We start from the raw sequence: 14,986 nt of genomic DNA on the forward strand, positions 1-14,986 counted from the left end.
CTGGTTATGCCATTCCATGTGACATTATAAAACCGTTCTTATGATGTACTACTTCCTGTTTGCAGACACCTTTCATCTTGAATGTTTCATGCACATTTTTGAAATTAAGTCACAAATAGCAGGAATGTTTTTGTAATTTTGTGAGTTTTGAACAATTCAGACTAACCTATGTTTGACCATTTTTAGGAGACTAACCTTAGTCCTATGTTTTTTTTCTATTTCCAGGAGGTGATGGGACACAAGTTTATGTTAGTACAGTTTGGTATTCCCACATTTTGTGAATATTGTTCCAATCTACTATGGATCATGGAAAAGGGTAGTGTTTGTCAAGGTATGGATAAATCATGATATTAATTTAATCAAAATATTTTAATTACAATGTGTTAATCAAAATTATTTTATGGTGGCTTTTGGAAAATTAAAAAAATATCCATTGGTATGAAATAACATTTTGAAATTTCATTGAAATTTATATAAATTCTCACAATATCGGATGACCTGTTTAAAAAAAGAAAATAGTTCAGTTGTTGCACACATTCTTTAAAGCAATACTTTTATTATCGTTTTATTTTTATCTTTTCATAAAATTTTCCTAAATGGGAAAGTTGTGCAAATATATTAACTGGGTGCAAAGTGCTCTGCTTGTTCTTATTATCTGTTGTCAAATTTGTAATTTTAACTGAGACTTTTATTTTATTTTTTTACAGTGTGTAAATACACCTGTCACAAGAAATGTGTAAATAAGACAACAACTAAATGTAAAGGTGTTCAAGACAATCAGGTAAGCACATATATCTCAATGGCATGTGTCAATTCTTGGCAAGTGAGAATGGGCAAGTTATGGGCAATTTAATAGAGGTTTATTTAAGGGCAAATGAAACAAAATATTTTTTGACAGCATAAATTGTATCAGTTTAAAGTTAAGTAAAGAATGTTTCAGTTCAAAGTAAAGAAAAGATTGTTTCAGTTAAAAAAAAAATGTCATTTTTTCAAGGCAAGGTAAAAATTGTGAGGAAAATAACAAAAATATTATAGATTTAAAGATATTTGTTTAACTTAAAAAAGTTTGAATTACAGAATTGCATTATTTGGCCTATTCAGTTTAAAACTTAAAAAGAAAGAATGTTTTAAGTGTTTGAGGTCAGATGCATTATTTTCTTTTTGCTTGAATTTTCAAAAATCAAAATGCAGATATATTTCTATGACATACTAAAGTTTAAATTCTTCTGTTCAAACAGGATTTACATCATGCTAAGTTAATTGGGATCTTCAAAAAAAAAATTTGTACTATACATTTCAGATTCATGGCTCCTTGAGGCCATTTATTCTTCCTCCGATAATGGGTCCGAGAGGAAGGTCTCTCTTCAGACACCATCAAAAGGTTTCAAATTTTAATGGAACACCATATTAGATATCAATAGAAATTTGCTGACTATCCCACAAAAAATGGAATCTTGAAGTTAAAAAATTACACAACATAGTACAAAGTTGTTTTGTAAGATTTCTCAAACCTACATTTCTTGTAGGTCTGTTGTAGCAACTTTCTGTGAAAACTTTGAAAATCTGCTTTAATTAATCATTTTTACAGAGTTATGTCCCATGGAAATGAAAATTTTATAGAAAATTGTTTTGAAAGCACTCTAACTTGTACAATTCTGGCCAGAGATTTATGAAATTTATATCAAGGGTTCTGAGGATCCAGCTTGCAAACTAACATGCCGGACATTGCTAGAAAAAGAAAATAAGGGTTAAATTCAGAGTGTTGAGTTATTCCTACGATCCAATATACATCAAAACTGTAAGGTGACTTCTCATAGATGTTAATGCCCTTAAATGATAAATACTAAAAAAAAATATTTGGCCTTTGATTTTGGATTCTAGAATAGATGGAAACTTTCAAAAATTATCAGCAGGGCAATATCAAATCAGCAAAAATGTCAGATACTGTCTAACAACACCGTGAAGGAGTTAAAGCTATTGATATTGACAATTGATGATTAGAATAAGTCTAAGGAGTATAAAATTATACAACACAGACGGTGTATAAATGTATCTTTGAGATACTTTCTTTGGTGATTAGTATTTACCTAAGTCTAATTAGTACTTACTTACTTACTGTATGAATAAAGGGAGGTAATTTATTAAATTCTAAATATTTAGAGAAAAACATAAGAATTAGTCAGCAGATTTCTGTTGTAAAGCTTGCTGTCAAACTAACATTGTTTCTTTAACTGTTTATTCTAACCAGTACATTTGGAAGTGCAGATGTTGCTTTAATGTAGCATCTGCTCGCTCATCTTGGGAATTATTAGTGAGTTTGATTGTTGTCCATATTAAAAACCATTTTTACTTACACCTGCATTTTTTTGTTTATATGATGTTTTTTTTTATAAGATTCATTTAAGTTTTCATATTTAATGTTGTTTTTGGTAGGGAGAGGATTCAAATTTGTTAGTTTAATCATTTTACATTTTTAGACAGAGAGTAAGTGTTAGTTTTTTGTCCCCTCTGCAATAAGTTGTTGCAGAATTTGAGACCATGGTATGCTGATCCGGCAAAGACATAAATGATTAATATTAAGCTTCATATTAAAGAAAGATTAAATTAATTTTATTCAGGTGCTTTATAGTTGTACCTAAGAGACAAATCTCCAACCAAGTCACAATTTGTAAAAAGTAGACCATAATTGGTCAAATTATGGCTTTTAACACAGGGCCTTGACTCAAAGCTAACAGCAAATCATAAAAGGGGCACCAAAATAACTGGTTAAAAAACATTTCAAACAAGAAAACAAATGGTCTAATTTATATATAAAATAAGAAACAAGAAACACTTATGCTCTTCAACTTTGTACTTGTTTTTCTTTATAAATATTTTGATATGAGCGTCACTGATGAGTCTTATGTAGATAAAACACACATCTGGCGTACTAAATTATAATCTTGGTACCTTTGATAACTATGAACCACATATGGTCACTTACAATGAGAGGAATATCCCTATTGATTTTGAGTTTATAAACTATAAAGGTCAAGGTCTTAGTTAATAAAAATAGACTGAAATTTGTGCGGACGAGTGGTTTCCAGCTGCTTTAATATCAATTGCTGAAAATTGGATTATCACCTTACCTGTATGAGGTTATTAATGCCCTTTACCGTCAGGCGTCAAACAATCATTTTTTTGGCTACTGTTAGTGTCAAATAAGTTAAAATCATATCCATGTCATGATTCGTCAGAGTTCTAAAATTATTATCGTTACCATTATTTTGGGGAAAAAATAACTTTATTTGTCAAAATCTGTAGACTTTGTTTATCGTCTAAAAGAAATTATATTTTATTGTCATGCACAAAAATTAACCGATAACTTCATTTGGCTAGAATTTTTACCATTACTTGTCATCAAGGTACCCCCATTACTACCCTCCTGTATACCCAGATCTAAAATCACAACAGAATCATTCATTAAATAAACAGAAAAAAGAATGCCATCGTGTCACTTCAAGCTATTGCACTCTACACTTGGGGTGTTGGGTATACGTGTGAGTGCTCTTTCAAAGATGATTCCTAGTTTATATTATCAGTGTTGTAAAACTGTGATGTTTAAGAATGACTTTCAATATTAAATTCAGTATAGCAGGCGAGACATTTTTGTGTATGCACTCTTGTTTATTATTTTTCGGCAAATGAGATCTAATGTTACTGATGTTGTTTAGGATTAACAATGAAAAACTAAATATTTTTCTTTCTATTTTTAATTTGTAATTGCAATTTGCAGTGAAATATACTCAGTAACAGTGAAAAATATGTGTGTTCTTTTTTAATTCTTGTATTTTTCTGTTGAGAAGAATATTTTAATTAGATTCTTTAAACAACTAATTTGTGTGATTTTTTTAAGTTATTTTATTTCTTTCAGTTTTTGTGTGCCTAATACATGTATTCAAATTTATAACAGTTTATGTGCTTTTCAGCTAATTCTTATTCAAATTGTTGGCTTATTTAAAATTTGAAAATTGCCTCTCAATGAAATCACCTTTCAATGTTAAACATAGCTTAATCTACATTACTGCTATATTTTGGGGAAAAAATAGAAGTTGAGATGAAATAAGATCAGTTAATAATTTCATACAACTTCTTTCCGTATATGTAATGTGTTTGCTTAATGTAAAATATTTACTTTAATCAAAGCAAAATACCTCATTACAATTTAACATGAATATATATGCAATATATATATTATAAGGCATACGATTATGTAAGATATACGATTTTGAATTGATAATTTTGGAAGCCTTTGAAGAATGTAAGCAAATGACGATTCCTTAAGAAATGATGGCTATAAATTGTTTGTTTGGAGAAAATAATGACAAATGGTAAAAAAAAAAAAAAATTGAAAAAAATTATACAATGCCATGTTTTTTTCTGCCTCAGAAGGTGGTAACACTATCAAATTATAGAAACTTTTATTTAGAGTAAACTTATTTGAATGATATGTGAAGTCAGCCTCTAAAAAAGTATGTGACATAAAATTCTGTAAAAAATGTGTGCTTTTTTTTGTGCAGTTTGCTGGAACCCGTGTGTTTGGTGTACAGTTATCTAGTTTAGTGTCGAAGGACAGAAAAGTTCCTGTGGTTGTGGAAAGACTTATAACTCTTATAGAGCTTCATGGATTATATGTAGAAGGATTGTATAGACGAGCTGGAGCTCAGGCAAAAGTCAAAATTCTAAAACAGTTAATAGATAGCGGCAAAGAAGGTAATATGTCTCCTCACTCATGTTTAAGGTATTCCATTCTCAATTTTAATGTGTAAAAGGGAGACACTTAATCCTGTTTTTATAGTGCCTCTTGTAAAGTATCCCCTATTAAATCTTGTGATTAGAAAAGCACCTTATCGGATGCTCTTTGTATTTAATAATGGGTTCTACTCATCAAAATTTTGGGTGAAAAAATGTATAGCTGACAGTGGAAAATAAAAAGTTTGCAAATGAAATATGAATATCCAAAAGTTCTAATGAAGTGGATGTATGGAATTATCGGCAGCCATATGGCCTTCAATAAGAACAACCCATAGAAAAATTTGAAATTCCCATGTCTACTATGGTAAGCTGTGGGGTATGAGAATATGTTTTCCAAAGGTTCTGTCATTGAAAAAATCACATTGCTTTACAAAATATTTGTACAATATACGTTAAATCAGTTTTGCTACTTTCAGATTTAGTGTCCATAGATACAACTGAATACCAAATTCATGTCCTAGCAGCAGTACTAAAGGGCTTCTTCAGAGATCTACCAGAACCAGTATTAACCTATGACCTTTATGATGACTTCATCAGGGCAGCAGGTATGTAAATTTAGGGAACCAGTGTTTGTAATATCCTAGTTCTTTTGCTCAATATTATGATACGAAAAATACCTACATTATTTGTTAAAAGAGCTTGACTATTTTGACATGGAAAAAGAGAGGCGATAGATATCAAAGAAATGTTCAAACTCATACGTCAACAACAAACTTTAAATGCCATGACAAACAAACAATTGAAAGACGAACAACAGTATTATAAACATGACATAGAAAGCTTAACATGACATAGATAACTAAAGTAGAAAACTAAACATGAAGTAGAAAACTAAAGTAGAAAACTAAACATGAAGTAGAAAACTAAACACGAAGTAGAAAACTAAAGTAGAAAACTTAACATGAAGTAGAAAACTAAACATGAAGTAGAAAACTTAAGTAGAAAACTAAACATGAAGTAGAAAACTTAACATGAAGTAGAAAACTAAACATGAAGTAGAAAACTAAAAATGAAGTAGAAAACTTAAGTAGAAAACTTAACATGAAGTAGAAAACTAAAGTAGAAAACTTAACATGAAGTAGAAAACTAAACATGAAGTAGAAAACTTAACATGAAGTAGAAAACTAAACATGAAGTAGAAAACTAAACGTGAAGTAGAAAACTAAAAATGAAGTAGAAAACTTAAGTAGAAAACTAAACATGAAGTAGAAAACTAAAGTAGAAAACTAAACATGAAGTAGAAAACTAAACATGAAGTAGAAAACTTAACATGAAGTAGAAAACTAAACATGAAGTAGAAAACTAAACATGAAGTAGAAAACTAAAAATGAAGTAGAAAACTTAAGTAGAAAACTAAACATGAAGTAGAAAACTAAACATGAAGTAGAAAACTTAACATGAAGTAGAAAACTAAACATGAAGTAGAAAACTAAACATGAAGTAGAAAACTTAACATGAAGTAGAAAACTTAAGTAGAAAACTAAACATGAAGTAGAAAACTAAAGTAGAAAACTAAACATGAAGTAGAAAACTTAACATGAAGTAGAAAACTTAACATGAAGAAGAAAACTAAACATGACATAGAAAACTAAAATGACATGGAAAACTAAACATGAAGTAGAAAACTAAACATGAAGTAGAAAACTAAACATGAAGTAGAAAACTAAACATGACATAGCAACAGGATTCACATCAAAAACCTGTTGTAGTCTCAGAGGCTTCTGAAGGGAAAGCTGGTCTGATCCTGCTCCACATGTGTCACTCCTAAATAATATGTAAATAAGTTTAATCAAGTGATAAGGTTATCATATCTTCATATAAGGTTTTAGATCTATGTTCTTCTGTTGTCAGTTGCATTGGTAACAGTAATTTCTGGTGAACAATTTTTATACGACCGCAAATTTTGAAAAAATTTTCGTCGTATATTGCTATCACGTTGGCGTCGTCGTCGTCGTCGTCCGAATACTTTTAGTTTTCGCACTCTAACTTTAGTAAAAGTGAATATAAATCTATGAAATTTTATCACAAGGTTTATGACCACAAAAGGAAGGTTGGTATTGATTTTGGGGGTTTTGGTCCCAACATTTTAGGAATTAGGGGCCAAAAAGGGCCCAAATAAGCATTTTCTTGGTTTTCGCACTATAACTTTAGTTTAAGTTAATAGAAATCTATGAAATTTTGACACAAGGTTTATGACCACATAAGAAAGGTTGGGATTGATTTTGGGAGTTTTGGTTTCAACAGTGTAGGAATTAGGGGCCACAAAAGGGCCCAAATAAGCATTATTCTTGGTTTTCGCACAATAACTTTAGTTTAAGTAAAAAGAAAATAATGAAATTCAAACACAATGTTTATGACCACCAAAGGAAGGTTGGTATTGATTTTGGGAGTTTAGGTCACAACAGTTTAGGAATTAGGGGCCAAAAAGGGACCCAAATAAGCATTTTTCTTGGTTTTCGCACCATAACTTTAGTATAAGTAAATAGAAATCTATGAAATTTAAACACAAGGTTTATGACCATAAAAGGAAGGTTGGTAATGATTTTGGGAGTTATGGTCCGAACAGATTAGGAATAAGGGGCCCAAAGGGTCCAAAATTAAACTTTGTTTGATTTCATCAAAATTGAATAATTGGGGTTCTTTGATATGCCGAATCTAACTGTGTATGTAGATTTTTAACTTTTGTCCCTTTTTCAAATTGGTCTACATTAAGGTCCAAAGGGTCCAAAATTAAACTTCGTTTGATTTTGACAAAAAAATAATCGTTTGGGTTCTTTGATATGCTGAATCTAAAAATGTACTTAGATTCTTGATTATCGGCCCAGTTTTCAAGTTGGTCCAAATCGGGGTCCAAAATTAAACTTTGTTTGATTTCATCAAAAATTGAATTATTGGGGTTCTTTGATATGCCAAATCTAACTGTGTATGTAGATTCCTCAATTTTGGTCTTGTTTTCAAATTAGTCTACATTTAAGTCTAAAGGGTCCAAAATTAAACTTAGTTTGATTTTAACAAAAAATGAAATCTTGGGGTTCTTTGATATGCTGAATCCAAACATGTACTTAGATTTTTGATTATGGGCCCAGTTTTCAAGTTGGTCCAAATCAGGATCTAAAATTATTATATTAAGTTTTGTGCAATAGCAAGTCTTTTCAATTGCACAGTATTGCGCAATGGCAAGAAATATCTTATTGCAAAATATTGTGAAATAGCAATTTTGTTTTTAATTAGAGTTATCTTTCTTTGTCCAGAATAGTAAGCAAGAAATATCTAATTGTAAGAATTTTTTTATTTGGAGTTATCTTTCTTTGTCCAGAATCAACTTAAATCTTTGTTATATATACAATATACAATGTATATTCACTTTTTACTACCAACTGATAAATTAAAATAATCTTTACCATTCAGTGATAACAAGCAGTTTTTTTACATCTTAATATTTTATGCTGTATTTAAATGAGTAGTTATTGTCGCAAACTCCATTAGAAATTTTAATTGAGATTAGTTTTGGAATAAGGGAAAGGGGGATGTGATTAAAAAAATTGGGTTCAATTTTCTCATTTGAAATTTCATAAATAAAAAGAAAATTTCTTCAAACATTTTTTTGAGAGGATTAATATTCAACAGCATAGTGAATTGCTCTAAGAGAAAACAAAAATTTTAAGTTCATTAGAACACATTCATTCTGTGTCAGAAACCTATGCTGTGTCAACTATTTAATCACAATCCAAATTTAGAGCTGAATCCAGCTTGAATGTTGTGTCCATACTTGCCCCAACCGTTCAGGGTTCAACCTCTGCGGTCGTATAAAGCTACGCCCTGCGGAGCATCTGGTTAATTTTAAATTTTCAACATATGAACTTTGGCTTTCTATTTTATTTAACTTTGTGATAAGAATTCAAAAACATTTTCAATTGTTGATTAAAAGCTTATTTTTATGTGACTTAGATATAAATGTGATGATTTATTGTATATTTCAGAAATTCATGATGAGAAAGAGAGAATGCAATCTTTGTATGCAGTCATTGATAAACTGCCTAAACCTAATTATGATCTGTTTGAAAGAATTATATTCCACTTGGCTAGGTAAAGACCAGTTATAAATGTTTACCGGTAGTGTCAATAAAGATATTTCAAATAAGATTTTGTGTTTATGCACTTAATTGTCTTGTTATCCTTTGAGAGCCCAGCAACTTAAAATTTCTAAAATATGAATAGCATGTTTAATTCTTTAAGGTTGATATTTAACAATCAAGGAAGTCACACATTGCAAAATAATTTTTGACCTCATTATGTATCTGTGTTTAAATATATGTGTTACATGTATATAGGTAGTTGAAATGTAATAGCTAGATTTCTAGGATGGAGAACTTCATATTAGAATCTTTAGTCTGCTTGTAATTACTTTAAAGTTAAATACACCTTACCGCTACTTGTCCGCCATTACTGGATATCACACAGGTTCCCGTAAAATTTTGACGTCATAAAACAAGATATCTGACACCACAATGGAAAAGTGATTGTTGTATGCGTCAAAAGTTCAAGTGGCCGTGTCAGTCGGGATTAGCGATAAGGTGTATTATACATCCATAATTGTAAATCAATAATAAATCACCAAATTTATGATGTGTTCACATCCTTTTGCATATTTCAGAGTGGCTCATCATGAAGATGTTAACAGAATGAGTGTCAATGGTTTAGCCATTATTTTTGCTCCTACTTTCCTCAGAACAAATAAAAAACTTCAAGCACAAGAATCTTTGAATCAAGTGCCAAAACAAACCATGTAAGTATTTATTATATATTACAAGATTAACCCTATAGCAATGATGGCAAATGATAAATGTTTTGAACAAAGTTAAATCAGTTCTAATTCCAAGATATTAACCTGCCAAAGAAATAAAGTAAATGAGTGATATCAGAAATGACATCAAGAAACAGAGGTATTTTAAATACTTATTGAAATGAAAGAAAAAGGATTATGATTAAATCCTGATCAGTTAAGGAAGGGTTGCATTGTGATCATCTTATCTGTTTGTTTGATTGTGTTCATGTTGTTTGTAATATGTCATTTTGTTTTCACCAATTGTTCTTGATCTCATACACAAATAGTCCATAATGATAACATGTAAACTTTCTTGCAGAGTAATTGAAAAAATCATCAGTGAACAATTAGACAAATTAAGATCAACGTTAGAAGATCTACAAACACTTGAGAGTGCAGAGATTACTGCAGTCGATCGGCTACAAGTCGTCAGAACAAGCATGAGAATCTCTAAGGTAACAAAATAATCAATTAAAAACAATTTAGGCATAGTAATTAAAATAGCTCTTGATGAAATCACAGATTTTTTATTTCATTTATTGATAAGTTTAGGCTATGTTTAACGATATAGTGAAGAATATCTAAGGCAATAATAATAAGTCACTAATTTCATACAACTGTCTTTAAATTTTACTTATATACAAAACCAATCTTTAAAACAGTCAACAATTCCAGAATGCAGTCTGTATTTGCCACTAGACCCCAAACACACAATCAATTAATCAGATAGCAGTCCCTAAAGAAGTTCTATTGGGACGGTATAATTAAAAGTGTCTCTTCTTGGGATAGAGTGTAACGATTCATTTTATTTCTGACTTGTATATTTAATTGCTTGACAGGAAAGTTCTTTTAAGCAGCATAACTAAGTGATAGTCAGGGGTACATTATGTTTGTTTTCTATTTAGTTATATATTTCAGCTGTTGACAGACAAGTTCTTTCAATCAGCTTTATTTAAAAGATAGATGGGTACAATAATGTTTCTTTTCTATTTAGTCCCCTACGAGGGAGAGAGCTGTGAGTCCTATGATACCAGATGTTCCTGTCACAGAGGAGGAAGAGGAGGAGGTTGAGATCTCTACAGATGTGGAGGAGGAAGAGAAAGCTCTCAAATCTCATCTACGATCAATCAGAAAGGAAAAGTATGTTGGTTATTGATCTGAAAATTCTCACATTACTTTCAATCTCCCTGTGTCAGAGTTGCCTGATGATATTGAATATTACCTTATTTCGTCTTATTCACAATGTAACATTAATAGAATTGTTTTTGTTATTATGGTTATTATTTCAGTCTTAAAAGAGAAGGACGAGTTAAAATTGAAAAGTTTAAGCATCAATTTATAATTGCAATCTCATTACAAAATATGTAACCATTTTCAATTAAAAATGTTCTGTCTTAAGGTAAATTTTATAAAAATAACTCAAAATTCTCAAACTTAAAGCTCTTATGGAATGATCTTTTTTTTCTCATGACACTATTCTTATTTCTTGCAGACAAAATTTAACATCCAAATTGCCAGCATTAGAATGTCGCCATTTGTCATCTGATGATGACATCAACAGTACAGATGATGTTGACAGTACTTACGATACTGCTGATGATTTTGACGAGAACGAAGAATTTGCAATGACATTTGAACATCCAGGTAGATTGAGAAGCAGCTTTAGATGAACTTTGACCCTGTTATTGTTTTTAGTTACTGTTACTGCTATGCTCCAGCAGTGTAAATTAATGGGACTATATCCCTGGCTTTGATTTAACATGTGATAATCATTGTGCATCAGATACTGTTCTTGAGTACTGAAGCTTTGCAGGAAGTTACGAAAAACAAAAATGTTATATGACACTAGGCCTTTTAAAACTTGCTTCAAGTCTTGTTTTTTTGGTATCGGTCCAAGTTTTACTGTCTCAGTCTGTATTTCTTAATTTCTCATTTCTGGATGTATGCATGGTTCAATTTTCTCCTAACCTCCATAACCATTGCTAAGTCTGTTTAAATAGATATTAGATAGTTATTGCATTCCTTCAATGATTTCAGTTCTATAGTTGATGTATCTGAATGTATGTATCTGCTATTTACAACTAATAAGAAAAAATTAAAACAAGTTCATGAAATAATACAAACAAGTTCATGAAAAATTACAATAAAAATAAAAACTAGAGAATCAAAAATTTATTTTTATGTATTCAGGCGCTAAAGCTAAAGCCCAGGTTCATGGAAAAATGCACTGAAGGCACAGTTAGGTAAAAGTACACATTTTTAGAAATTTTCCAAGCACTGAATATAATTATAACTAAAACCAGTTAAGAACTAATGTTATTAAGTTTATTTTAGTTGCTTTGGTGGCAGGGCTAGAAATTAACCAATTACTATCAATTCACATTTATTATGTTTGCACACAAATAGATTTATCTTAAAATCAGTTTTCTTTTGAGATTTTTAACTGTTGATAAAATAGTGATGATGGAATATTCCTTTGGAATAACAAGGTGTTTTTTGGGGTGAAACAGTATAATATCAACTGATTTTAAAGTAAGAGGTTATTACTTTACTTTACTTTCAAGGGGAATAACTGATTAGCCTTTGCATTAGAAGAAACCTGTGGGTACAATTGATATTTTAATTTTCTAAATCAGTATTTATTACACCCAGAGCTTTGTTAATAATCTGTGTATCTGTTTGATGCATTGATGTATTGATGCGAGGAAAATTAGTTATACATTTATTTTTCAAGGTGAATAATAACCTTTAAAGGTCGCTTCTGTAATCTGGAAAGACAAAAAGAGATGGGTGCTTAAACGGAGGACTTAAAAAAATAAAATATAGCATATTATATTTCAAGAAAAAGAAAGTAGTCAAAGTGTATAAAATATTTATTGATTTTTTCATATGGTTAAAGAAATAAAATGATGAGTTCTAAAAACACTGATGAAGAAAGATATATATTTCTGATTGATTTTGAAACAATAAAACACTGTTTTGGATTAATGAAACATATGAAATCAAAATGTCAATAAACCGTTACTAGATTTAAAGGAAAACATAAAACCTTAAATTTTATAGTTGTGCTAGGCCAGAGCTATGTAAATAGATTGTAAGTTTTAACATTGACATGAAAAACTTTCTTTCCTTCATCAGTTCTTTATACTATTTAAAGTGTCTTCAATACCCCTTTTCTTCTCATTTCATACTTAAGATGTTCCTTCATAGTTCATTTTAGGTGATGGCATTTATATCATTAACTTTAGAGCCTTTAATATTTACTGTAGATTAACTTTTTATATGCTCGGAATGAACACAATCATATCTTATAGATTAAGTATTTCCTTAGTTACTGATTCTTTTCACATATATAACCCATGATTCTTTATTTCATATTTATTACCCATAATTCTGTTGCTATTTAAATTGAGTTCCTGTCCTTGTAGTAGTTTGCCTTTGTGTATATATACATTGCTTGCTTCTTTGCATTGCCATTTATTCTCTTTTCTGTCTGCTTCAATTTCAGTCAGCCCACCAAAACAATTAGAACATTTGACAAAACGGAGAGCTTCAGTGCCATTAGCCAAACGTCTTCCAACAAAATATCAGGCCATTTTGGACAAACAATCTGATGGAGAAGCTTTGTGCATACAATCAGAAAGTATTGATTCAAACGATTTGTGTGAGAGCAATGGTCAGTTAAATACACTGACCAATTGTCAAAGTGCTTGTGAGATGACACACAGTATTCTTCTTCCAACATCAATGGAATCCAGTTATGTTGCGTTACCTGCACGAACTTTAGATGACGATGATGATGACGAGATTATGGTTTGACAACTGGAACCATAATCTTTAACGCAAATGTGCCAAATTTTTTAAGCCTTCAAAAATGTCTCTGCATGATGCTATTGTTAAGCTTTAAGAAGCTGAAGTCAAAAACAAAACATGAATAAATCAAAATAGTTTTATGGAAGGTAATTTTGGAAAGTGATATTGTATAGTGCTAAGGCTAAAAGGAGCTAAAAGTTAGTGTTTCAATACTAGCGACATTTCACAGAAGAAATACAAATACCATACCCAGCTGTGCTGTGGCTTATGTAATTATTTTTTTTAACAAAATACGTGTTGATCATGTATAAACTGATAAATGACAGTCTGGGAACAACAAAACAAACTCCACATATAAATATTTTGTCTGTCTTTGCAATATTAGAACACCTCATGTCCATTGATAACCTTGAATAACCTTGAATTCTTGCATTGTAAATACATCTTATTTATGAGTTTCTATGATTTTCCTGTAATATTATCTTGATTTCTTGAAATATGAACTTCAAAATTAATATAATTGATAGTAATGATTCCAATAAACCTTCTTTTCATGGTTTATATCTACAATGTATGTCAAGCCATAGCAATCAAAAGTTTAAAACTTAAAATTAAATTTAGACTGTCTTAAAGATTTTCAAAGCAACATTCTGATATGCTCCCCAAAACTTGTGTAGATATACCCCCATTTCTATTTGGATATAAGGCCTTTGACTTTAACTTTTTATTTGATATTCATTAAAGAACAATGATTTGCTTTGTCATAAATCAGAAAAATGTTATGTTCTTCAGTTAAAATTCAAGTATGTGAGTTAGAGTACAACAGTACTGGAATTAAGTAATGGTGTCTTATAATTGCTGTTTGAGATATGTAGATATGTCATCTCTCTTATTTTTGAGTGCCTTATTAATTGTTTTAAAGATTTTGTTTATTGTTGGTCTTGAATTTTTAACATTACTTTTAGGTTTAAGTTATAGCTTCAACTGGTTTTGGTAAATTGTTGTTACAAGAACTTGAAAAGAAAATGTTTTTAGTTGTTCAAAAGATTAAAAAAGATCTCACAATTAAAAGCTTTACACCACTTTAGATATTTTGTCTTGTTTCTGATTGTTCTCTTTTTAGTTGATATTTTATTGACCTCTGTATTAAATTTTATTTGTTTTGAGGTTAATTGTTTAATATAGATTGAATGTGATTGTTCCATAGGTGGTCTGGATTAAATACATGTAAGTAGCACAAATACTTCACTGAAATATGGATGTCTATGTAAAAAAATAAAGCTTTAAAAATTTCATCTGTCTAGTACGATTCAAGACAATGTTTAATTTTTATGAAATTTGTTTGACTTGCAAATTTAGAAAATAAAAGAAATTTACAGAACAGTTAATTATACAGACCTTCAGAAATACTAAATCTAAGCTCCATAAAGTCTATTTTTAGAAAGACGAACAAGGATCTCAAATGGGTATTTTTATTGACACTGTATGTAAACAACATTTTCTTGCATCTGTTGCATCATATTTATTTATAGGGTAGGGTAGGGAGGGATATGT

General features: G+C 30.1%; 1 protein-coding gene across 2 annotated transcripts in view; it reads left to right on the top strand.

Moving 5' to 3' along the window:
• LOC134716109 (unconventional myosin-IXa-like) overlaps positions 1-14,521 on the top strand; it is a 79,952-nt gene extending 65,431 nt beyond the window's left edge. For both annotated transcript variants that reach the window (XM_063578884.1, XM_063578885.1), the window contains 11 exons: positions 226-331; positions 708-781; positions 1,301-1,381; positions 4,560-4,752; positions 5,211-5,339; positions 8,775-8,880; positions 9,449-9,580; positions 9,939-10,074; positions 10,614-10,759; positions 11,112-11,263; positions 13,128-14,521. In XM_063578884.1, the coding sequence (XP_063434954.1) occupies positions 226-331; positions 708-781; positions 1,301-1,381; positions 4,560-4,752; positions 5,211-5,339; positions 8,775-8,880; positions 9,449-9,580; positions 9,939-10,074; positions 10,614-10,759; positions 11,112-11,263; positions 13,128-13,438 (1,566 nt within the window). In that variant the 3' untranslated portion in view covers positions 13,439-14,521. The remainder of the gene's footprint in view (positions 1-225; positions 332-707; positions 782-1,300; positions 1,382-4,559; positions 4,753-5,210; positions 5,340-8,774; positions 8,881-9,448; positions 9,581-9,938; positions 10,075-10,613; positions 10,760-11,111; positions 11,264-13,127) is intronic.
• The last annotated feature ends 465 nt before the right edge of the window (positions 14,522-14,986 follow it).

Source organism: Mytilus trossulus, chromosome 4 (assembly GCF_036588685.1).
Source record: "Mytilus trossulus isolate FHL-02 chromosome 4, PNRI_Mtr1.1.1.hap1, whole genome shotgun sequence".
NCBI lineage: Eukaryota > Metazoa > Mollusca > Bivalvia > Mytilida > Mytilidae > Mytilus > Mytilus trossulus.